This window comes from Triturus cristatus, chromosome 2_1, assembly GCF_964204655.1.
Source record: "Triturus cristatus chromosome 2_1, aTriCri1.1, whole genome shotgun sequence".
Taxonomy (NCBI): domain Eukaryota; kingdom Metazoa; phylum Chordata; class Amphibia; order Caudata; family Salamandridae; genus Triturus; species Triturus cristatus.
In genome coordinates this window covers 695035328-695061339 of record NC_140581.1, presented here as the reverse complement: position 1 = coordinate 695061339, position 26012 = coordinate 695035328, and the positions used below count along the sequence as shown (strand labels likewise).

At 44.8% G+C, this 26012-nt stretch overlaps 1 protein-coding gene across 1 annotated transcript in view; it reads left to right on the top strand.

Moving 5' to 3' along the window:
* Positions 1-26012, top strand: part of TMED7 (transmembrane p24 trafficking protein 7) — a 60037-nt gene that overhangs the window by 4447 nt on the left and 29578 nt on the right. Inside the window, exon 3 of the mRNA XM_085632638.1 lies at positions 4879-5124. Coding sequence (XP_085488764.1) covers positions 4879-5124 — 246 coding nt within the window. The remainder of the gene's footprint in view (positions 1-4878; positions 5125-26012) is intronic.

Sequence of the window (26012 nt, the reverse complement as noted above, 5' to 3'; positions counted from 1 at the left end):
GGTTGTCTTTCTGGCTGGCTCCCACAAGGTTCCCCTCTCTCTCCCCCCAATATTTACCATCCATGTCCGCCCGTTGGCATAATTGATCGAGAAATTAACCATTGAACGTTTAATAAACTGAACGTTTGTCATGACTGACAAGCCACTCCTCTCCTGCCCCCCCCTCACAATCCTATTATAAAAAAAAAAAATCCTGTCTGTTAGAAGCCTAGCTCTAGATGTCATAATTTTCTCAAACAATACAGTGATATTATTGGTAGAAAACACTATTCAGCGGTGGCAGACCTCTATTTTACCTCTAAACTTGGGAGATGCTTTTTCTCCAGCGAGCAAGGCAAAAAGCCTGCTGTTTCAAGATATTTCTGTGATAACAATGATTAATACTGTTTCCTCCGAGTACTTCTATTTGTGTTTGTAGATTTTTTTTTTTTCTTTTTTTCCTGAACATTTTTGCCTTCTCTGCATGCCTAGTTTCTCTTTACATTCGTCCTTTCTCAGATCTACTATTGCAATCTCCTTTAGCTGGGCCTGCCTAAACCCTCGCTAGCCAAACTACAGAGGATCCAGAATTTTGCAATGAGAATCATCCGGCAGGGAAAATGCATGCTGTCTCCGGCAATGTACGGAGGAAGCCACATTCTATCGTGCTGTGGAGCATATCCTCATTCTGGGAGAAAATCACACTACGAATGCAAAACTCAATATGCTACGAAATCGCGCTCCCACCCAAACTAGGACTGCTCAATGTATGGGACGCTACAGATCTCACTAGCACTGAGCAACAATGGGTCACCCTGGGGCTTACACTAGCCAAATGTAGTATAGCTATGAGATGGGGAGTAGGGACTCTACCAACAAAGAGATTGGGTGAACAAAATGAATAAATGTATGGTAGCAGAGAAGGAGGTCTTTAAAAGTAGGGGCTGCCCTAAAAAGTGGGATAAGAAATGGGGAAAATGGAACTCGTACAGAGGAGAAAATCTGAGTCTCCCCATCCTCTGAACTAGCAGGAGAAAACAGAACTAGAGAAAGACCCGATTGAAAAGACATATGAAAACATTGAAATTAAGGATTTGCAGTTCGATTGTGAATTGTCATGCATGTTAATTGAAAAGATGATCTGGCATGTATTGTAACACTGTTTAAAATTAATAAAAAGATTTATAAAAAAAAAAAAAAAGTCGGCCGGAAGTTGTATGCATTTGATCATGCAACCCAGGCAAACGTCCAAGTGGCATATCTCTTTGAATCGTGCCACCTGGTCCACTACAGTAAAGATAGTCTATTTGAGACCATCTATTATGGGCCCCAGAGTGGAATGTAAATTGTCGCCGATCTGGATTGTGTATTCTCTAGACCTCTACCAGACTCATAGCCTCTAGAAATTCAGAGAACTGTGATGCTCTGCTGTCTGCTGGTGGTGGTGGTGGTGGTGGTGGGGGGGGGGGGGGGGGGGCGTTGCGACCGAGGGGTCAAGACAGTGATGTGTTGAAATCTCCCCCTATTATCAGCCTCCCTGCCAGGAATTTCATAAACCGTCCTCTTAGGTCTTGGAATGCTATATTGCGGAGCACGAGGAATGTAGATGTTTGCAATAGTGATGGGGTGACTTCCCCACACTCCAGTCACTGCTGCATATCTTCCTTGTGTGCCAGTCCAGATTTGTTCTATTGTCAGGGTAAAGGTGCCCCACAATAGTATTTCCACACCTCTGGAGCTGGTGGTGTACCCAGACTGGGCTACTAGTCTATTTCCCCACCGCGTTAAGGCTTTGCATGTATTATCCACCAGGTGTTTCCTGTAGTAAGACGACGTATGGGGAAAGTCGTTTTATATATTGCAAAACAATCCCTCGTTTAAGTTTGTCTCCCCTCCTATTCACATTCCAGGATAAAAGTCTTAGTCCCTCATCTTTCATCGTCACCATTTTGCCAAGTGTTGAGTCTGTCTAGTGTCTCCCCTTTTACGTCCCTAGCGTGCGCCATTGTAAGTTTGTTCTTCGATTTTTCTAGATGTCAACCCTAAAGTGTCACCACCCCTTCTAAGGTGTTACAGGAGGCTGTACTCTGAGCGTGCATCGGCTGATTTACAAGGCGAGTTTCGACTCTCATGCCTTGCGTCCATTATACCTGTATTGCCTTTAGACGTATACTAACAGCAAACCAACAACGCCCCTCCCTCCTTCCCTGCTCTTCAGCGTCGGAACGACCTGGTTCCCCAACTATGCAGAGCGCCTGTCTCCCCATTCCCAACTAGTTTACAAGAAGAAAGAGAAAGGGGGGGTTAGTGCCTACGCCGCATTGGCCCCCTCCTTCCCCCGCATAACGCAATGTCTGCAAAGGTTTAGTTTAGCATGTAAAGGATATTGTCTCTTGTTTAATCCCACTGCTTCGTCCCCCAGGGTACTTTGGGACCGTCTGTATCTGGCTGCCCCGGTCCACCTCTCGATTGATTCTTTGGCGCTGGTCAATCTCCTGCGTCTTCTGGGTGTATAGGTCCTGGGTTGATTGCATAATTTCCACTGTGGCCAAGAGTCGTCTTGTGAGGTTTCTCTCTGCGTGCTCTGGGGCTGTATCCTCCTACTAATCTCCAGCCTTCGAGGCACTCGTGCCATCTCTGGGGTATCAGCAAAACAGGTCTTTCCTTCCACGTCAACCCTGAGTCTCGCTGGTAATGGCATGAAGTGAAGGGGGGGGGGATCTGGCCATCTCTGAAGTTGAACAATCTGGCCAACAAAGGCTTCGGAGGCAATCCAGGCCTTGGGCTACCTCCCAGGGACCCTCTGGGCCCTTTTAATCGAGCAACATTTTGATAGACCCGTTGGTTGAAGGTGACCCGTCACAAGCTCCTCCGTCCGTTCATAGACACATAGGATTCTGATGTTACTGCTGCGCGATCTCCCATTGTAGTTGGCAAGCTTAATTTCTAATGCGTGACTGGTGGCCTGTAGCAATGCAACCTGTTTTTTCAGAGTGTGTGAGACCGACTGTAGCTTGGCCGTGGTCCTTTCTATATTTTTAACTTGAGTCGTTCAAGGGACATTCTTATCCCAACAGTAGCAGGCAAACGTAATGAAAATAAAGCTGTGCAAATCAGACCCCCACACAAAAGCCAGCCGAAGGCTATGCCATCTTTGTATATGTTGAAAATGGAATTCCTGTCTCCTGCCTGAAATCTGTAGACCAAGGTATCCCTAAAGTGTCCTTCCACCGAGTAAGGCTAAAGCAAGAAGACTCCGTCTTTGGGGTACAGATGCAGAGCACATTTCAGGAGGAGTACTGCCTGTGGATGTGGAGTGCAACCTTGAGACCTGGAACCAAAACATGAAGGCATCAACGGTCTATAGGTTGAGCAACACAATAAAATCTTATAATCCGCATGTCTTCCCCTATATGGATATTAGCCCATCTCTTGGGTTATCGTATGCTGCCCGTAGCACCTACACTTCGGAATGAAGCTTCTTGACTTAGGAGAGACAGTTGGGCTACTTAAATGTGGGTGCTGCCGTCTTTTCTTGGGCTGAATTTTGGGGCTGATGTGTGTGCTGTTTTAGTAAAGTAATGAATGTCCCGACTTGTGATTTAGAGGTGTGCAGGGTCCTCACATAGGAGGTAGGAGTTTGGAGGTAATATTGACCCTAACAATTTATTTGCTAGTGCTTGGAATATGTTATACTGTAAATTAAATGATGTTTTGACAGAAGGCACATGACTAGTCCGAAGAAGAGATGTATGTAGTTTGGCTATTGATTACTTAAAATGTGCAAAATATAAAATGTATGTTTTTGGTTACATTTTGTGATTTCAATCCTTAAAAAGTGATGCTTTATAAACTTTGTCTTATGTAAAAATACTTGCCATATTCATGTGGACAGCCCAAGTCATGGAAACCTCAGGGGCTGGACGAAGATAGATTTATGTATGGTTGGTCCTGGCTGCAGTAACACAACATCCACAAATGATGGAATGCACACAGTTGCAATGGCTCACATTTGCTTAGACATTCCCATCACACAGTTAGTACCGAAGTTGACGTGTAACATTTTAGGGACCAAGTATATGAGCATGAAAAAGTAGGCATTTTGGATTCTAATAAAACAGAAGGTACATCACTTATTGGTAGAGCTCCATTGCCAATGTAAAATAGAATTTGCCTTCTCTAATTATGTACATGGCCACTGGTAATATCAACACAATTAAGACAATTTTAAACTGAGCAGAATGCGTCATTTATTTTTTGTGTGAAAGTGGTTTTCTTAAAGTTTAGACCGATTCATGTCTACATGGATTTCTCAAGAATCAACACTTTTCCAAACGGAGCTCTCACTCTAGAAGTGTCACAAACATTTCACATCTTTTAAGGACTGATGTCTGACCCATGTATAATACATTTTGTCCGTTCATTGTTCTGCTGCACTGTTTCTTATTGGAAAGGGAGTATACACCTGATACGGAGCTCCTGAAGAATGTTTTTGAAATATAGCTGGCAAGTGTGGAGCACTATGGTGATGCATTCTATTGCAACGAGTAGGTGCTTGGTGGTTTATGTTCTCTGGTATGTAGTGTATTTTAAACAAACATTACATCTGGTGCATGGAAGGCCTAATTGTTAAGGTCGCTATACACTTGTCTATTTGTGCTATCATGGTACTTTGCAGCAGAAGTGGGCCTCCACACATTCCAACTCAACCCATTTTACTTGTAACTTGTGCCTTATCTTTTATTCATGCATCATCAATTATCACGTGTTGTATCAATATTCTGTAGTACAGTGCAAATAAGGTCTCTGCAGGCCTGGCCTTCACAGCTCCATGTCTTCTGTGCTGTTGTTCTGAGGCTCTGACCAGCCTTGTGTTTTTTTTTCTTTCTCCCCCTGTAGGTGATCACTGGAGGCCACTATGATGTTGACTGCCGTTTGGAGGACCCTGATGGCATAGTGCTCTACAAAGAGATGAAGAAGCAGTATGACAGCTTTACATTTACTGCTTCTAGAAATGGCACATATAAGTTCTGTTTCAGCAATGAGTTTTCCACGTTCACACACAAAACCGTATACTTCGACTTCCAGGTCGGAGAGGATCCCCCTTTGTTTCCGAGTGAAAACAGAGTCACTGCACTTACTCAGGTGAGGATTGCCATCTATTAGTGTTGAGCATTTAAGCCAGCTCTATATACTGGATCAAGTTTTAATTTAAAACTCCGTTTAAAAAATGTCCTACATCTGTTTTCCCTCCCTCCCCTGCCAAACGTCTCCAACCCATTCTCTTTCAGAATATGTGACAAATGACCTAATTCCTTGAACATTGGTTTAAGGTAGAAGTCATTTGTTAACTCTAAACTCATTCATCATATGTTATCCTTCTGTCAATGAATAAATGAGGCATGTATTAGTAGATGAATGAGAATGTAGTTAAATTAATTGGCACTGCAGTTTGTTAGTCTAGGTGCAAGCTAATTTGTATTCTTAGGCTGGTTAGGTGCTTGATGATTAACATAAATATTTATGGAGAATATGGGCATAATATCTTGCTACTATCTGTATGGCTTTAGTAACAAATATTCCCTAAGTTAGCTTTCTGGCAGTGGATTTTTCTGTCATCTAGAACGCTAAACTGTCCTTGATACCAATATCTGATATCAAATTGCAGTCAGTGACTTAATACTTGTGTGGCAATGTGCCTACTGCTTTCTGAAAAAATGATTTGGAGGGGAACTTCTAGATGGTCTAACCAGGAGGCCGGGATAGGTACACCAAACGCTAGGAGAGAGCTAGCTGTAAGCATAGAACCAAATTCAGTTTAAGACTAGAGTCCTCTGTCGTATGTTGACATTTTGATCAGAAAGTTCTACATAGCAGTGACAACAGTACTTTGAGGGTGGGGTGGGTTGCATAGTCTTTAGAATATTTGAAGCACTTGGTATTATGAGAGTGCCGAAGACAAACCTATTTTTGTGAGATTATATTTTACTGGGTAATAAATGGAACACAAACATTTATAGCGCTGTGGAGCAGTGTACACTCTTGTGTTCCTAGTTTTAAAAGATGTTCTTGCATACCTCTATGGGCATGGTTTGACACAGCTCTTTATAAAATTAAGGCAAAAGGGGTCGGTGTGCAAATATGCCTTGGTTATTGCAGACCTCATTAATGGCCAACACGATTCCGTCTACGGCCACTGGCCTTCTCATGATATTTGTAATGGAGCCATCTTGGGTCATCTTAAGGGCATATTCAAATTGTGAAGTGAAGAGTGAGTTAGGTTATTTTAGTTTTCCTTAAACACTACACCGAGAAGGTCGTTGATTATCAATTGTAGTACCACGCCTCTAGCCTGCCTCCTAGAGATGACAGTCTCCTATTTCCTCCCCACTGAGGCCTTTCCTAGAATTTGGGCCAGGGGAACTCAAACATATTTACAGAGGCCAAAAAATGCAGTGTGTGGTGTGACCAAGGGTCACATTGAGGTCATCATGGTGGCAATAGGGGTGCAGTTGTGTTAGGTGGGTGTAGGGGAACCGCAGCATGTACATCTAAAGGCTGAATAGCACATTATGAAACCAGAAAACCTTGGATCAATCCTAGCTTCCCCACATGACCAAATTGTGTGACTGTGCACAGTTGTTTTATTGTACCTTGCCTCCTCTTTCTTCATAATCGCGCATAAGAGAACCTCAAAATACATAACGTGAGGATGTGCGCTCTACAAAACCTTCTCTTCTGTTTAAACTATTAAGATCACTGGAATTTTGTGGTTGTGCAGAATTCTTTGCTTCATTGCCCCTTAATCCCATCCTCTGCGAATTGAAAAAACATTATTTCTTGCTCAAACGGTTCAGAAGTTACTAAAAACGCAGCCTCATGTGTTGCCGCTCAGTGGAAGGCCCTTTACAAAGGTTGATTGGTCACGTCTCTGTTGCTTATTACTATATTTGGTTGTTAAACTGGTACTATTAAACAGGGCCACTGGAAGTATGCTGCCCGAGAGAGGAAGATTATTCAGTTGTGCGGCCGCAGAGATTTTCGCAAAATTATAGATTTGGCATATTTGCCACATAATCCATCACCTTACTTAGGTTGCACCTTATTAGCAGGGCAACTGTAATTATGCAGCAGGGTTGAGTAAATTATGCAGCAAGAAAAGGCAAATTATACGGCATAATAAAGCACATTTTGTAATAGTATTACGTAATTCGTTCATTTTGTAAAGATTTGTAACCCTGTCTGGGTATTGGTTGCATCTCATTAGTACCCCTTTTTCACCCAAATGTAGTAGTAAGCTACAGAAAGTTGCCCAGTCCGGCTATGCTGAAGGGTCTTCCACTGCGCAGCAACATGTGTCACTGCATTTTTGTAACTTTTGTTAATATCTGCAGATTATGCGGCAGGTGATGGATTATGTGGCAAATGCGTCAAATCTATAATTTTGTGAAAATCACTGCGGCCGCACAATCAAATAATTAGTTGTCCTGCTAATGAGCTGCAACCTATGTCCAGACATTGTAAACAAGTGTAAAGAGACAAAATAATGAAGTAATACTATTACTAAATGTGTTGCATAGTTTTCCTTTTCTAGCCGCAGAATTTAGTCAACCCTGCCGCATAATTTGGCTGTCTTTTCCCACATAATTCTAGTGCCCCAACAATAATGTCCATGTATAATAGCAACCCAGGCCACACAGAGGGTGCACCTAACGGAGTTTGCCTCTTAATTCACTGTTTGCATTGCTGCCCTGTTGGGGTGAAACTTGAATATTTCTAAATTCATGTTTTGTAAATTATTACTTTAAAAAAAAAAAAAGTAGTTCTCAATGCACCAATATAATCTGATGTACTAAAGTGAAGCCTTTCTGTATGTTAATGAAATACTCTTTTTGAAGTTTGAAGAGTTTTTATCATATTGGAAAACTTATGTTGCAAGATGTCTAAAAATGAAAGTGTTCCTAAAGAAGTTAAGTGGTGCAGGACACTTTAGTCATTACTTTAACTTCAGTTGACCTACAAATAAATGCTTGTCTGTTTATTTAACATCTTTCTGATTGTTAGTGCGGAGTCCAGTAAACAGCAGTTTATTGCTGCAATTGACCAGGGGGACGCGTTTAAAGGTTAGGAGTCCCGCATGCGACTTTCAGGCCCTACTTTGAGGGTCACTGATTTGTGCAGAGAAGACTGAATAATTGCTTTAGTTCAGTTAAGTTTTTACATTGGTCTGCAGTAGCTTTTTGTATTTAGTCTTCGTGTTCATGCTCAGTTACAAAGAAGAAATATGTCTTAAATTCAGTCCCAGTACAAACAACCTATGGTCCAAGATCACACATCTGAAAATGCTGCTGAACATTGTGTACTAGACAGACATCTGAAGTAAGGAAAAACTGTTTCTTGAGGATGTGCTATGCATACAGGAAAGTAAGGTGAAAGTTTTTTTATTTTATTCTTTCTTGTTGGGTAAGTCCTCCTCCTGAATGCGAAGACCATAGTCAATATGAGTATGTTTCAATAAAACCCTGTCACAGTTGTTGACACCATCTATGTGCCCGAGTTGTTAAAGTTATCTCGGGTAAGGTTGCAATACCCTCCTATTGATGCATGTCTTACAAGCAGCCTGGATAGGCATAAGAAGAAGCTAACTTTCCTGGTGTTTGTGGTCTATAGCATACATACAGTCAATTTAGAGCAAATAAATTGTATTGCAGGGACATGCCTGTCCTCGTCGTCCATGAAACAAAGTTTGAGAGAGTACAATTACTACTAATCTCTTTACCTCATTGCCACCCCACCCTCGTTTCCTGCAAGAGTTTGCCGGTGGATTTGTTTTCGCCATATGTGAAATTTTGAATGTAGGGTTTCGTAACAACTACTTTTAGAAAAGCATTTTAAGTGTCCTGGCGGAACCTTGGGAAACCATTCGTGCTACCAGTGGGGTTACATGGCACAGTAGTCTTGTTTAGCGAGACACCATGTCTTAAGATAAAGAGCGGCAGACTAAATCAGCAATGGTTCTTCGGTTTTAAAAATGTGAGAATGGCGTTGTGGCTCAGGATTGAAGACGTTAATATGTGGCATATTGAGGTAAAAGAAGGTTTACGATGAAGGGAATAGGAAAAGTACCCAATTGACCTGGATTTGTTCTATATAGCTACTAAGAGCTGTTGGTTCTGTTCCCATGATAATGAAAAAATTGCTTATGCAAGATTTTTCATAGAATCATATTTTTTTATTTTCATATTTTTTTTTTTTTCTCAAAGTAATTCTTTTACAATTAGAAACATTGTTTGCAACAGTCTACAAATACATTTTAATAGTTCATTCTATGTATTGTCATAGTTATTGCACCAAGTATCATACATTTATATAAAAATCTAAAAATCATCATTGCAAGAAATGCAACTTCCCTCACAGATCATCCTCTCATTCTGACATACACTCTGACTCAAACACTAACATACTAAACACTCGTACTGATGGGCCAGCGTACTGCAGATACATGAAAAAAAGCCTCATTCGTGGTACCAAGAAAATGGTTATCTGCTATGGTGTTATGGGCTGGAATCTTTTAATCCAACAAGGGGTCGACGTACGTTTCAGTGTTGGCTTGGAGCCCAACGCTGCCTTTAGGAAATCACAGCAATAATATTGTCCCTTCCAGGAGTAGGGGTGGAGGGAAGAATTCATATTACAGCTTTGCACCCTATCACTGGGTACGTGAGTCTCTAAATGTCGTATCCAGACTCCAAAGGCTACTCTCCACTATGGTTTTGCTTTAATGTGTTGGTTACCTTGAAAGCATCACTGCGTTATGGTTCCTAATACTTAATCGGATTCTGCATACTTTCTGGTTGCATATGTGTGTTGGTGCCAAGGTTCTTAAATTCTATTTAACTGGAAAAGCTCCTGATTCAAATAAAGGATGTTCTTTTGGCATACATCGCCACCCGTCTCTCTCACTGACTGGAGTCTGCAAACTAAGTGCAATGGTTTAAGCAGTGCAAATTTGTAGAATGAGCCCTTGGGTTTGAAATGTAGACCCACTGGTCATTCACCTAGAGACGTTGGGTGAGCAGTCCAATGGAATTAGAGGGGTCCGAGTGGCAATATGCAGTTGGTAATATTCTAGTGGAGGGGTGGTGAGCTATATGAATAGCAGGTCCAACAATTGAGAACTGATAAAATATTAAGGTTGTAATGGGGCAATAGATGATTAAGTACTTGCCAAAAGTCAACAATTTCTACAGTGTGAATGTCAGGCACTTGGATATTAACTAAGAAAGGGGCATATCTCTATAGGACAAGAGATAGTCTGAGAATGATCCAGAGTCAGTTGCTGTCAGGGAGGAAAAACGTCATGTTAAAGGACAAGAAATATGTGGTAGGACTTGGCTATGAAGGAGGTCATACACAGGGCGGGAGTTCAACAGTCCGATCGTACGTCAGAATAAAGCTGGGACATTAGATGTCTTTTCCTTTAAGTGGGGAACTAGACTTGTCTCTGGTTTGAATACGTTGCCTGTCAGGTGGCAGCATGGAGTTTGAATGTTAATGTTGTACTTCAATTGTGTGGTAATCAGTTGAGCAGCGCAGTCATTCGTGGGCCCATGAGCTTCCAATGACCTTTGTAAATAAGGTATTCAAGTAATTTTCAAGTTCTGCAGGATCTGTGTATTCCTCATTCTTCCTGTCCATTGTGACCAACACAATTTTCCGTTTTGAGTAAACCAGTTTTCAGGTTCCACTATTTAACTAGGACGTAAATTGTGCTAGCCTTGAATGCATTTTTATGTTCATGTTATAGAAAGTCTGCAGAGATTTTATCATTTGAACGTCCTACTACATCATCCCCCTTTTTGGCAGGCTTGAACACCTGGCTGGCCTGCAGAAGTTAAAGTAAGCATGCTATGGTAGGTCCTGGGGTGTTATATACTTGTGTGCCCTCAAGTATTACAGGTGAGGGGCAGAGTTGATTCCCAGCTCACATGGTGTGGTGGAAACCTCCCAGGAATCAATCTGTATGGCATCATCGGAAAACAAATACGTGCACAATCTCAAGCTATTATGGGCACTCACCAAGTTTCGTACGCTGGGTCACAACAAGGTGTGTATTGGTATATTATCTTCAATGGTGTTATTTGTGCAGAGTCCAGCTGAGTCTCTTATGCCGTGATACTGGAGGGAATCCATCTCAGAAAAATCATCTTCCAATGAGCAGATGGATTCTTTAATTTTTGCCAGCTCCTTCATGGTGTTGTCCAAAGTATCCTCAACCATTTTAGGTGTGCGTGAAGTTTGATGTGTACAGCTGCTAGCTGGAGCCTGCAAAAAGCATTTGCATGGAAGGCATGAAGGATGACATTGGTAGCTGCAGCCAGTAGGGTAATAAGAGTAGATGAAAATCTAAGGAGGGAACATTCAAAGATACTCGGTGTGGTGTGATGATTGTTCCTCAGAAGTTTTCTTCAGCCGGGATAGTAGGTGGCAGGATCTAAGTCCAGATGGCCCAGTAAGTCGCTTTACCACTCGCCAGTGGTTATGCAAAGAGTTTTAGAGGATACTGCACTGCAAATGCAGCTGACCCACCATGGAAGTACACCCATAACCTGCCATATGTTATCCTGTGTGGCCAGGCAGGGCACAGATAGTGGTGGTGTATCATCAGTGTGGGACGTAACTATGCATGATAACAAAACATTATGCGAGAGGCTCGGATTTCTTCTCTTTTACATAGTGAAACGATAGCTAGTCTCAGTAAGTCTGATGCCTATAGGGCCAGATTTCTAGATCAGATGGATCCAGACCAGTGCTGAAGTACTTAAAAGAATTTCTGAAAGAATTAAATTGGTAGAACTGTTTGGGTTTCATGTCAGTGATGCCTTGACCATTCTACTGGACTGACCTCTACATCCATTTGCTTGAATTGATGATGGAAGCCAAGTGCGGTGTGTTGTGTACCTTTCAGTGTCCCTACCTCTAATTTGTACCAGTGAATCTGAAGCCTACAGTTGGAAGGCGAGATACTCCTGCTACTCATAGGAAGATGTGTAATGTTCCCTATGCTGTCCAGATGTGCATTGAGTTTTATCTGGCGCCCTCCCCCAGTTTTGGATCCAGTAGTAGTGCCAAAACGGAACCAAGTGTAGCAGTTACTGTATTCTGCTCTTGTAGTGGCTGAAATCGATCCTAGCAGCATGTTCGGAGAAGCACATCTGGAGCCATTGAGGGTGGTGAGAGAAGGTACCCCTAATGCTTTGGATGCGTCTTTCCGCCTCCTGTTCAGTACTTGAATTGATATATATGGGAGCTGACTTTACAACTTAATAGGCGTCCATACATTCCACCTTTCATTTGTGTACCTTTTTAATGTGCTTTGGTTAAATGCATTGGTTTAGGATAAACGGTGGTTCATGTAAGGCCAATTGGTCCTGAAAGCGATGTGTTTTCCAACATGACACAGAAGGCAGATACTCCTATACCCTACAGTGTCAAACAATTATTTTAAGCAGGTATAGGACGGGACACGTATCGACATTGTTCAGTAATTAATTTATTCCACAATGTTCAAATCCGTTAGTTCAAAAGAATATAGATACTGTTCTCACAAGTAAGTGAAAAAGGGGTGTGCTGTGGTGAGTAAAGGAAAACTTTTAAGAACATACATCATATTGAAAACATAAACCAGCTCCTAAACATGTTGTTATATAATGAACAAGGAGTTTAGTTGTACTGGGGTCAATGTCGTTCCGATCTTAAAAAAAATCAATAAAAAAAAATCGAGTTTATCATCAGGACAGGTGTGTGAGCCTCTGAGATCTACAAAGTAAGGAAAAAGGATTTACAGAAGGTCCCTACAGAAGGTCCCTACAAATTATCTATTACATTTATTCATTTATATACTCCTGGTCCTCAGTAGTCCGGAACAATTACTGGTTGGCTACATAGAAGAATTGACCAAGAGCGAATCTATCGGAGAAAGATAGAAATTGAGTAACAAGGATAGGTATTTACGAAATCTAAAGTGACTCCTAGCAGTGTGGCAAGTGTCTAAGCCGAAACAAGTTAGTGCAAGAGTGACTGCTAGCAAAAACTGTGTGGTGTGGATGGGCCATGCCAAGTAACCTGTCACAAATAGATAGAATACATTTAGAATGGTGCCTAGTGGTGTGGCAGATACCTGGGGAGCGCAACCTAGCCACACTCCAAAATGAACACTGGTGAGCAATGTGTGGTAAAACATGCCGATTTGACCCTTGTGGTCGGCTGTACGAAGGGTACCGGTTACGTGTTGTGGTAAGCTGAAACCATTTACTAATCCCAAGGGTAGACTTGGTAGTACGCGACAAGAAGGGCTAGTAGTGCCCAGTGGGAGCGCGCCCTGAAGAAGTAGGTCTAAATCAGAAGAAAGCCAAAACTAAAAAAATAAGGTCAATCGTGGGCCTACCGAGAAGAGCGCAGGTAACTTGTGGAAGGTGTACATACTAATAGTATTATGTACAAATCATGTAGAGACTTTGTAGAAATTGGAGCTTCTAGACTGGGTCAGGGGGATTTAAGCTCCTAAATATTTCGTTATTCCACCGCGTTGTCAGTGTAACATACGCTGATTTGCCAGGAATAAATGAAGCCAAGATAATATCAATGGTATCCGTGCCCACTGTTGAAAGGGCCCGGTAGAGTAGACTTATTTGAAAAGGGTTACCGCATAGTCGGTAGAGCCGAGGACGGGCTAGGAGCTCCGTAGCCTGCTGATGGCAAATGCACTGCAGACACGTGCGGTGGAGGAATATAACCAGGAAGTGTTGTCCGAGGGCAGAAAATATTAGGCCGCTAACCGGGGAAACTCAATGAGCATGAGCGCGGGGGATGCCTGTCTGCTTATCAAGGGCTTAACCTAAATCTGATGGAACCGTAGAGGGTTCACGTGGTCATACTCATTTTGGCTGTCAGTGTAAGGTTAAAGTAGGAGAGGAACAGCTGCATAAGTTAGCTGGGACCAGCCAATTATACATATAATTAAGGTCCAAATTAAATGAAAGAATTAAATTATTGAAGGGGTGCAAGTGTAACCTCTGGCTTGAAGAGATCAATTAAGAGTATTTACCGTAACTACTACAGTGAATAAGGAAATGCATAAATGACGACTCATACTATTGTGAAGTCATGCCGGTAGTGCATGCAGCTAGACTGATAAGTTTCCAGTTGTGTAAAGGACAAAAGTAAGAACACATAAAAGGTGTTGGGGTAAGTAAGGTCCAGCAATATTGGACATCAGATCATGAAGAAACAAAATTAAGACATATGGAGCAGAAGTTCAATTACAGACTCTGCATATGTTAAGGCATAGTACATTACGTAGCAAGGTGACCTGTCTATTGTGTTAACAGTAAGCAGAGCCAGGAGAGGGTTCTGTGAATTGCGTTCCACTCCTCTTGTTAGTTCAGTCCGTGGGCAATTGATTGGTTCTTGAAAATTTAGTTGCATTCCAGCATATTCAGGGTCGACTGGGTGTTGCCACCTCTAGATTGTGGGCGCAAAATGTCAATTATCTGCCAGATGAAGTAGTTTTCCGAGTGTCCTTTTTCCAAAATGTGTTCCACCATAGGGGCTGTGATGACTATGCAGCGAATTCTGCTTCTGTGCTGGGAGATTCTTGCCTTGACATTCTGGGTAGTTTGACATGTATATCAGGCTACAGTGGAAACATATACAATAAATAACATTGCAAGAATTGCAATAAGAAAATAATATATGTATAATAGTGCTGTATTCAAATACTTTGGTGTTTGCCGTGGTGGAGCAGGCCAAACAATTGCTGCATTTATAGTGCCCTTGGACGGGCGAGTCCTAGGGATGGGACGAATGGATGGTAGTCTGTGCGTTTGGGCTTGTATGCTCTCACTAAATGATCTTTAATGTTGTGACCCTTTTTGAAAGAGAAAAGGGTGGCTTCACTAGTGATATTGGCTCCTGTCCGGACTGGCCAGTCTTTTTTTTTATACTCTTGGTTAGCTTATTACTGATGGGACAAAATGTAGTTACACTAGTGATCCTGGACATGGGTGTTCTTTATTTTGGTTGTAGGAGGCTATCTCTATGAGCATACCAAGCACATTTAAGTGAACGTCTTATTAGGCATTTTGTGTAGCCCCTGTTTGAGTTTCTTGGAGAGTACTTCTGATTCTCTGAAGAAGTCCTCCTTAAATTTACAGTTCCAGCTGATTCTCTGAAATAGACCAAGGGGCCGTCCACTAGCGCTTGTAGGTGTGAGCTGGTGTACTGAATCAGAGTATTGCGGTCCGTGGGTTTACAGAACAGTATAATGCATAGTTCACCTTCTGAGGTTTCAACTGTGACATCTAAATAGTAAATTTTTTCATTGCTAAATTGATATGTAAACCTCAAATCAGGTTGGCAGGTATTGAGCTATTCGCAAAAGGTAAGAAGGTCCGAGCACATTAAACCCGCACATATTTATTTTGCCAATGCTTGTTGCTAGGGACTATAGCATACTCTTTTTGCAAACTGGGTATTCTCCGCCTTCACTCTTCATTAGTTCAACTGCACCCTTCACCATCAAATGCGGGGTGTGGGATTTAATAAAATATCTACTTATCCATGGGACAGGTTGCTTCGAAATAAACTTGTCATGTAAAAATATAATTTGTCCCTTTGGTGTCACATAGTGCGGCGACAAATTATGGCAGCAATATCATTATTTTAGAACTCTGATAATAGCCTCATACTATAGAAGGGTTTGAATAATAGAAATTCCTTTATTTTGCTACCTTTCAGCAGATCTACATACTGGGGCTGGAGGTAGCAATAAGCAATATTTCCAGGATTAGGATACTATTTTGAGTCTTTGCCAACCTACCAACTTGTATGCTTTAGGGGTTTTCACCAGCTCTTCCCTAATCTTTTTCCATACTGAGAGAGGTCTGAAATTTACTCCTGACCAGGGCAGAAGTAAAACTTCTTCCAGGGTTGAGGTAAAAAGTAGTTGGAGATTAAGTGAACTTGCAAACGCTCAACAGATGTTCACCTGAGCAAATCTACACATGCATATTTTTTTGTGCTGAAATGCAGTTCACAAATTTTCGAGGTGTAAGATTTCCTGGCCTACTTCTGTGATTTCTTGTGAATTCATGAAAGCCGTAAATCTGCACTAATGCAAGAAAGGACATATACCATGGGTACACGTTTGAGATTTTTTAGAATTGAGCCTCTGATTAGTTCGGTCGTTAACCAAGACCTTTTTGTTTTTATTAAAATTCTGTTAATCGATTGTCTGGCTTCTATTGTGAGTGACAGCATTCTGGTCTTTCTCTGCGAGCATATCAACACAAAAAGTCCAAAAAATATTTTTGTCTTTTGCCAGTGTTTGTTATAATGGTGAGGACCTCACAGCTCCCAGAACTATAAAGTTTTCCAAAAACCATGTCAAAACAAGACCTGCCTTTATAAACACCGAAAGGCTGACCGCCAGTTTCAGACCTATTAGCTTTGCCAATGCTGGTTTATTTTCATGTTTTCCATAATCTTGTTTAAACTGGTTAAACTTATTTTCTGTTATGAATATTTTTGGGGAAATACAGTTTATTTATCTTATTTACTTTGAGTTTTATACAATGCTAGCAAGACCCTAAGGTGCAGTTGCCGATGGTAAGCATGGCATGGTGGGTGGGGGTTGACAGACGACCGGATAGGGAAAATAAAATAAACATTTTTTTAAACCACTTACCTTGTGCTCTTCTTATCGGCGATGCGGCGAGCAAAAGGTAAGTAGTTTTATTTTCCACCCCACTGCACTTACCTGCTCCGGCCGTGGCTGCTTCGGTACCTGAGCTCTTTACATGTCATGTGAATAAGCTTACTCTAACTACAGGTGAGGATTTGTGTGGTTAAAAACAGCCAACCAAAGAGTATAAAACATTAAGGTAGTCAAATCAGTTGCAAAAGTATATGACCATTCAGCATTAAGGTAATGGTATCAGTAACCAATAAGAGACTGAGCAAATCAGGCGACCGCATCGAGGGAATCTGTTGATGAGGGTTGAATCTTTGGGATGCATTAACTCAGTTTATGAGCGTGTTGAAGTAGTTAAGCAGTATAGATTTAAGGTTTTATTTGAAGCAGAAAAGGGAGGGGTTGCAGCAGTGATCCTTAGGTAGGGAGTTCTTTCAGCTTTGGAGGTAGGAGTAGAAGAAAGTTGGAGCTTCTCAGTGCTCGGCCTCTTCCTACTCTCGATAGTTTGGCTTCTAGGTATTTGGGGTTCTCTGTATGAAGGGCTTGTGAGTGATGGAGGTTGTCTTTAAGATGCACCTTCCTTCCGTGTTGTAAGCTTGGACTGCGCAATCGATAGTGGTTCTTGTGAAAAAAAAAAAAATGCATGTTTAACAATATGAGGCTTCCAGAATGCAAATATTTGCAAAATCTTGAAAACCAGATTGATTCTTCGATTTCAAAATAAAATGTTCCTAATGTATGCAACTAGGAATAAAAAAGGGTTTGCTAAACTAATGTGAAATTTTAGATATGAGGCTTTAAATCTGCTTCCTTCTCAGGTCCTCTCATGCGAGTAGATGGCCTCTTTCAAAAAACTTAGCTAGTAATGGCGGTTGGCAGTGTCTCCATCAATAAATGCCCAAATCAGTTAATCTCGTTGGAAAATCAGGACTATACACAACTGGAGTTAGGAATGAAGGCTCTGAGGAGCTCCTTTCTTTTGTATGATTTGTTTCCAGTTGTTGGGATGAGAGTCCCTCGTATGGTAATTGGCTTGCACCCCTGCCCTTAGTGCCCCAGCTGTAATGATGTCTGGACCCTTGGTGCTGATTTTTGTTGCCATGAGCAAACACGGATCATGCATGTGCGCCCTGACATAGCACTGTCTGGTGGATTGTAGTCTTGCTAGACCAGGAGGGGCACCCAAAGCTCTACCCTCATAATGATAAAAGGCTACTACATTTGCGAGGAGTTAAGTGAGTGCAGTGGTGTCAGAAGTCGGTAGAAGTGAACATGCCCTTTTGTCTGCCTTTCTGGCGTGAGGCTACAAGGCTCACTTATGTAAAGTTGTGCTGCTGTGTGCTTAATTCTCCCTTGGCCTACATAAAGTTAGTATGTATAGATGTGCAGCGTGTGTGTGTGTGGTACAATGCATGGAAGATTCTGGGTTACATTTTGAATGTTCATGGGCTGACTTCCCATGAAAGATGGGGGTTCAGAAGATAACAAGAGTAGGGCTGGGTCCATAGGGTAACCTTTTGATGCACCTCTCACTGTTGCTGACGTCCAGGTGTGTACTTCTAATTGCTCCTGACAGTCTCCCAGCTTGGTGAGCTAACCGGCCCCTGGAGCATTAGTGCCTGCCTTCTTGCCAAGACCAGTGGGCCCTGTAAAGAAGTGGAAAGCACTTGGAGGAAACTAGTTCCAGTGGAGGATCTTGGTGAGTGGATACCTGTAGGGAGGTGTTAGGAGACTGCTGCTGCACCGATTGGGGTGTCGCCTCTGTGCGTGTTCAAGTAGATGACCCACCTGTGCCAGAGGAGGGCTGCTGTGAAGTTAGTCGTGGTTGGCATCACTACTGTGACAATCAGATCATAGCACGTGTGTGGTGTCAAGTCAGCAACACCGTATACCAGAGGGTGGCAATCGGACCATCACTCATTGGCGGAGTAAGGTCGGTGACCCCTAATCTAGGTCAGCCACTGGAAAGGACAAGAACCGTTACCTGGTTCAAGCTGTCAAGAGAAGTTGCTGTGCCGAGTCAAGTGTACCCACGCACCCGACTAAGGATCGGTACCGGTGCAATCCACCGCCGTTGACAACCAGCCGCTGCAGAGCTGCGAGTGCTACTCGCCATCAGCAGCCACCACTGTAGCTTTCTGCTACATCCGTACTTGGAACACTCATGGAGACTCCAGTTACACAATCCATGCAGGAGTGGGTAAAACTGCTTGAAGGGGCCGGAAGGCCCCAGGCGTAACTTCTTCTGTCACATAGTGTGTCTGGCACTGGAACACTTTTAACTTTAACAGAGACGGAATGGCACTCCTGAGACTCAGACTACTAGTGGGGCTTAACCTGAATATCTCCTATAGTGAAAGTGGGAATAACCACTACTGCTATTGAGAGGAAAGTGGGGTACAGGGACTTACCTATTGAGCACTAGAGCCCTGACCTCGGGGGCTCTGTGTATTATTTGTGTATACTGTATTTCACTTTGTGTTTGTACATAAATAATTCCTTTTTTTTCATAAAAGCAAGTATCTGAGTGGCCAGTCTATTGATGCCACTGAACATGCTTTTGGTTATAAGCCTGTGTTCACCTTCCTGTATCAAATCCCAAAAAAGCCTTGAGCTACTCTCCCCATTTGCTCAGTATCATAGTATGTCGGGTCCCTGGACATCTGGTGTAAAAGGCCTCAACCCCCCACAGTTGGACCCAGTTGCTACCGCTTTCCTTATGGTTCTCTGTAAGGGGTTCTGACACCAATATTCCAATAAAATATTTGTAATTTGCCAGTACGAACGCAAGTTATCGCGAGGAGGGTGCCAGAAGAGGTAGCGTAATGGAATTTTGAAAGAATTTCATAGTTTGAAGCCATGGCCTATTTTCAGGACAGTGGTTCCATTTGAGTACCAGTCGTAATTAGGCTGTCTGTATTTAAGCCTTTGTGTCCGGGAAACCCAAAATTCGTCCTGATGGGGAGCCAAATAGCGTTGCGCTCTATCCACAGTCCTCTTATTTTTAGATTCAAATTAAAGTTTAGCTTGCATTTGTGCTATTTTTGATAGAAGATTTTTCAGTGGAAGCATTTGGGTGGCATTTGATAAGTGCAGCAATAATTAATTTTCAAACTAGCTAACCATCTTAGCCAGAAAAAAACTCATGGTTACATTAGCGGTAGAGATTTTTATACAGTGTTTGTAGATGCTGAGGGTTATTTTGCCCATATATGTTTCTTGCTGAGCAGGGGAGATGAATCTCCATGTATTTTATTTTATGATGTTATTCGCCTGGCGCAAAGCCAGCTCTGATCGAGAATCTTCAGGTCAGCAACTCCCAGGCCCTCTGACTTGGTGAGATTTATTTTAAGCCCCGATACCGCCACTGATTTTTCCAGCTCATATTGCAAGCCTGTTGAGGGTGTTTCAGGGTTAGTAATAAAGCAGAGGACATCTGCAAACAGGGCCACTTTGAGTAACGCCATCCTCTGTGAATGCTAATGGCAGAGTTGCGCTCAATGTGTTAAATAATGGGCTCCATTGAAAGTGCAATCATCTGGGGGGAGAGAGGGCAGCCCTGCCTTGCCACACCCTCTTTAAAATATCGATGGGGGTGGGGGCCATGGCCAAGACTGCAGCGGAGTTGCAGCCTTCCTTTGGAGCTCTGCTTGCGGTGGCCGGTAAATCGGCATCCAACCGCGATCCTGGACCACCCACCAGCTGGAAATATTTCCTTTGAAGTGGGTAGATAACACTGTACAGGGAACCTACTGCGACCCACGAACTACGGCTGTAGCGTGCCGGAGAAGCATTGCACTTCTGGGCTGCGGTGGAGAGCAAGGTGCGGCCTGTCTGAGGGCCACGCTAGGGCACTGGTACGCCTGACACAGAGGAGGACTCTGCAACATCCAGGCTGAGCCGGGGAAGAAACTGCCCCTAGTCAAGCAGGGGTGAGACTAGCTGTGCGGGCGCGCCTGCGGGGGAGCTGTGCGATAGCCGGGCCTGCAGAGTGAATGAGCTTGAGCCTGGGCACCCCACCGCCAGTAGACTACAACAGAGCAGCGGAGGGGCACCTCGCCTATAAGACGCGCTGGGCAGGTGCGAGCCGGGGAATAGAAAAGACTGTGGAGGGCAGCGTGTCAGGGAGCGGCCTACTCTCCACCACTGGGCCACGGCGAGAGAGCTGCGTTGCTGCCGGGCCGGCAGGTGGATACCGGGCCCCAGTATCGCCATCCAAACTCCCTAGCAGCGGAACGGAGGAGCTGACACCCCTAAATTGTAGGTGACACTGCACAGGTGGGAGCTGCGGTATAGAATATACCGAGTAGAGGGGCCCACCTGCACGTCTGACTGGGCACAAAGACGCAAAAGGGTTGCGGCTGGGTGAAAGGAGTGGAGGGGGATCTGGAGCACTCCACAGCCTAGGGAAATCTGACAATAGCGGTTCCGGCTCTCAGCACGGAGAGCGGCGGGAAAGAGAGTGGCCTATTTGTCACAGCGGGACCACGACCGATTACACGGGCAGCGCGTGACAGGACGCGTTGCCGTCAGGCCGGCAGTCAGATAACAGATCCCAAGGTCCCCATCCAGCATTCTCAGTAGCGGACCAGAGCAGCGGAGGGCTCCCAGACAGTAAGGGGCATTGAGCAGGTGAGAGCCGTGGCGAGGAGGATATCGAGGAGTGGGTCCTACTCCTGCGTAGGGCTGGGCCTGGAATGACAGAGGGCGGCTGGGGTTGATTGAGAGAAGAGGGATCTGCGTCACCCTATAGCCACTGGAAATTGGACAATAGCAGATCTAGCCCCAGCCCCAAGCAGGAACAGCGGCAGCGATCTGGGTGGAGTGATCCCCTCCGGTGCGCAGAGATAAGCAGCTGGTCCAAGCTTTGGGAGAACAGTACCCAGCGGAGGTAGGAACTGTCAGCTGAATAGACGGCCTGGGGTGGGTACCTTGCAGTACCGCTGCGGCCTGAAGCGCAGGCGGAGCTGAATTTTGGAGTTGGCACAAAGGCTCTACCTTGGGAGGAACGCTGCAATTCAACCCAGAGGAGGATGCCATAGGCTCAGCACACGGCAACCCCGTGCTACAGAGTGAAACCTCGTGAGGGTGAGGGTGGGGGGTGCCCTCGACAAGTGGTTATAAGGATTCACTTTGCCAGGCCGAGGACCCCCCAGAGAGCTAGCGAGCTACGGAGGGCGAACTTGAGGGGCGATACTGCAGACAGAGGCGAGACAAGTTCCTACAACGAAGACCACGCACTGGGGGGGAAAAAGGATCCGACAATTAAGGACCTCTTACAGAAACCGGGCACCAAAAAAGGGAAGCAGCAGGGGACCCAACTGCAGGAGAAAGATATGGATCCCCGGGATATCAGTCGGAAGAGCCAATCACCCATGGATCTTTGGAGCAGCTATTCAGGACCCTCAGAGGATTTTGCAGGCCTGAGATAGTATGTCGCCTCAGACATCAAGCAGATTAGAGTTGAGATGCAGGGAGTTAGACCGAGTGGACTCCCTGGAACGGAATGGAGACTAGACAGGAGTAGGAGATCACTGAGCAAACCCGGGAGTTGTTGGAACTTGGACCGAAAGGAGGAGTTGTGCCTTCGCCTCAAAGACTTAGAAAACCGTTCTCGGAGATCCAACATCCGCATTAATGGAGTACCTTTTCTCGCAGACTGTGGTAAGCTGGAGGACTGGGTGATCAGGTTCTTCAGGCATGTTGCGCCGACACTGGGGGGGAAAAAGAAATTGTCCTAGACCGCACACACCATGCCGGGCGTCCGACCAGGGACCCGGGACAACAGGATATCCTCACATGCCTCCACTCGTTTCAGCAGAAGGAGGCTATTATGGCGGCCACCAAGGACAAAGCGTCTATTGCCAACGAGGGTCTCCAGGTTGGAATTTATCAGGACCTGTTTACGCTCACTCTCCAAAGACGTAATGCTCCGACGCCGGCTACATCTTTTCTGCGGGACAAAGGAATTCGCTATTGGTAGGGGCGCCCCTTCTGACTGTCCTTTGTTTGGGTCAGAGACACGCTCTGTACGTTCGCTGAAGGAGGCACAGGAGGTGCTTGGCCTGGAGTTCGAGAAGGGTGACACTCCGGGATCCACCGTGGAGGAATCTGCCATACGAGATTCGCAAAAACCTGGAGGAGGAAGAGGGAACAGACGTGGGAAACCTTCTAAACTCATTGCCACCGAAATCCAGAAAGAAAGAGGTGCTGCTTCGACAGCTCCAGAGCCTTGAAGGGGCTGGAGACAACCCTGACGCCTGAGAGCGGAATCAACAGATACTCTTCTTTTGGAAGTAGAACCCACGAGAACTGTCCAGTGATGAAGAAAACCAGTCCGGATGGGTCGGGCTCCACCCAGTCGACGAGATAACTGAACACAGGACCCATGCACGATAGTGTGATCAAAGCCGAATGGTCGGCACTCTTCACTTTCTTGTTCAACCCTTCTGTCTTTCTTGTCTCTTATTATTCCTCTAGACATGGGGCACATAATCGACAGTGGGGAGTCTTAGTACTAGGTAACAAAATGGGTGACACATGGGTGGGAGACGTCGGCACCAGGGTGGAGGGGGTCGCTTGGGCCTAGGAACGCAAATCTCACAAAATGCTATTCCGGAGGGGATTCCCACGCATTTCTCCAATAACCCATATGTCCACAATTGAGGTCAAGGTAATGAGCTTCAACGTACTGGGACTCAATACTCCTGTTAAGAGACGAGCACTCCTCACACTGCTTAGAGAGGTCCGCTGCGATATATGTCTAGTGCAAGAGACCCATTTGCTGCGCGCAGACTGGAAACGCCTGCATTTGAAATGGTATGATCAGCAATATTTTTCCTCTATCACCGGGAAGAAGGCTGGGGTAGCATATTAATAGCTTCGCATTTTTCGGGGAAGGAACTAGGCATACATGTAGAAATTCCGGGCAGGGTGTTGGCAATACGTGCAAGGATGGGATCCCACACATACACCACAGCCTCTATATATAGCCCCAACGAACATCAGGAGGCCTTTCTTCGGGTCTCACTCAGTATTATAGACACTCAGGATGAGGATTTGGTGATCGAGGGGGGGATTGTAACATAGCACCGGACTCGCAGATTGATAGGTCAGTAGTGCAAATGTGCAACACAGGCTCCCTCTTAGATTCCATGCTACAGAGGCTGAGGGAGGCGGGACTGACGGATATTTGCCACCCAAAAGCATGGAGACTGAACCATAAATTACTTGCATACGATTCTAATATATCTGACATACGGTCTGCGATCCGGGACTAAGTGGGATCCCCTTAAGGCAGCTATACGATTGCTGCGGGACTCAGTAAAGATAGAAGGGACAAGCGGGAGGCGCTTGAGTCGCAAATTAAAGAATTAGAGGGAGTTCACCGCTGCTTGGGAGCTATACAAACTAGGCAGCGACTCCCTAACGTACGGAAGCAATGAAGGCCCTAGACTGCGAATGTGCGGAGTATGCGCTCCTACGCACTAAACAGCGCTATTATGAAGGGGGTAACCAGACTGGGAAACTCCTAGCACACCTTCTGAGAGCCCAGATGAATTCCCGCGGGATTAAGGGCTTCTTGAGTGTTGAATGTAGAAATTGCGGCCACGTTTGAAACCTTCTATGCCCAACTATACAAGGCAGAGCACCTGGACGAGGAAGCCGCAGAGGACTATGTCCGGCTGCCCCTTGTATCGTCCCTCCCCCTGATGGACGCAGACATCCGCCCGGAGGAGATATTGCAGGCCATACAGAGGCTAACATCCGGGAAAGCCCTGTGAGGGGACGGCTTCCCAGTAGAGTTTTATAAGGCGTTTGCCCTGGAGCTGGTACTGCTATTGGTGCAGCTTTTTAATGAATTCAGTGACTCTGGAACCCTAACTCGTACAATGTATATGGCGGAGGTGGTGGTAATACCAAAGCCAGGGAAAGATCTATTAGAATGTGCCTCATACTGCCCGATTTCCCTCTTAAACGTGGACTTCAAGACCTTCACCAGCGTGCTGGTGGCACGCTTGACGCCACACATGGAAGGCCTGGTGGACCCGGACCAATCCGGCTTCATCCCTGAACGCAACTGCAGCGATCGGACGCGGCGCCTTTGTCACTTACTAGACCAGGTGCAGCGCACCCACCAACCTGCGCTGCTCCTATCTGTCGACGCCGAGAAGGTGTTTGACTGAGTACATTGGCCATACTTGCGTCGTGCTATAGATAGATTTGGGTTTTGAGATCGGTATCGCAGATGGGTCAATAGCATATACAGTGCGCTGGAAGCCCGCATTAGAGTGAACAGTCTGCCATCTTGCCCAATCAGGATTGGGAGGGGGGCTCGCCTTGGGTACCCGCACTCCCCTCTACTTTTTGCGCTGTAAATGGAGCCATTTGCTGAAAGGGTCCGACAACTCCATTCGGTTACTGGGATTCCGATCGGAGACAGAACACAAAATTTCGCTATATGCGGTCGATGTGGTACTATTCCTTACGCACTCAACGCTTTCCCTGCCCCCCTATTATAGGAGATTGGGAAATTCAGTGAAGTTTCCGCGTTCAAAATTAACATACAAAAGACATTGGCACTTGGCCTGACCCTTTCCCGAATTGCGCTAGAACTGGGTCAAACATTCCTGTTTGCATGGGCCCACAGTGGCATTTCCTACCTAGGGCTGCAGATATACCCCACGACCGAAAGAACGGCTTAGGCTAATTACTTGGCCTTGCTGTATCAGACCAGACGCAAACTCTTAAATTGGAAGAAACACACCATGTCCTGGCTGGGCACACTTGCCTCATATCCTTTACGTGATGTAGACATTGACCTTATGTCCACCCCCACAAATATTGGTGCAACTGCAGCACCTTATAGGGAACATTATCTAGGAAGGGAAAAGAGCCCGCATTCCTGAAACAAGCCGATGGAGGTCTTGGGGTCCCACATTTAGAGAAATACTTTCAAGCAGCTTAATTAAGATACATGATCGAATGGTACAAGCTGGAGTCAGAAAAAACATTGGTGTTTTATCGATCGCGCAATTGCTGGAATGCATATCTGGAAAATTCCCTGGCTCCCTAGGCGCCACATACCAACTGGTGCTTCTCTTGCTGGTACTGAGGGCAACTATAGGGGCATGGGACAAAGTGCAGGAACCTTTTGGCCACCCAACCCCCCCTCTCTCCACTAGCACCTTTCATAGGCAACCCAGACTTCCCACCAGTGTGGGATGGATCTGGGTATCTGAAAGGGCAAGAAGCCAACTGTAAAAGGATAGGGGATTTA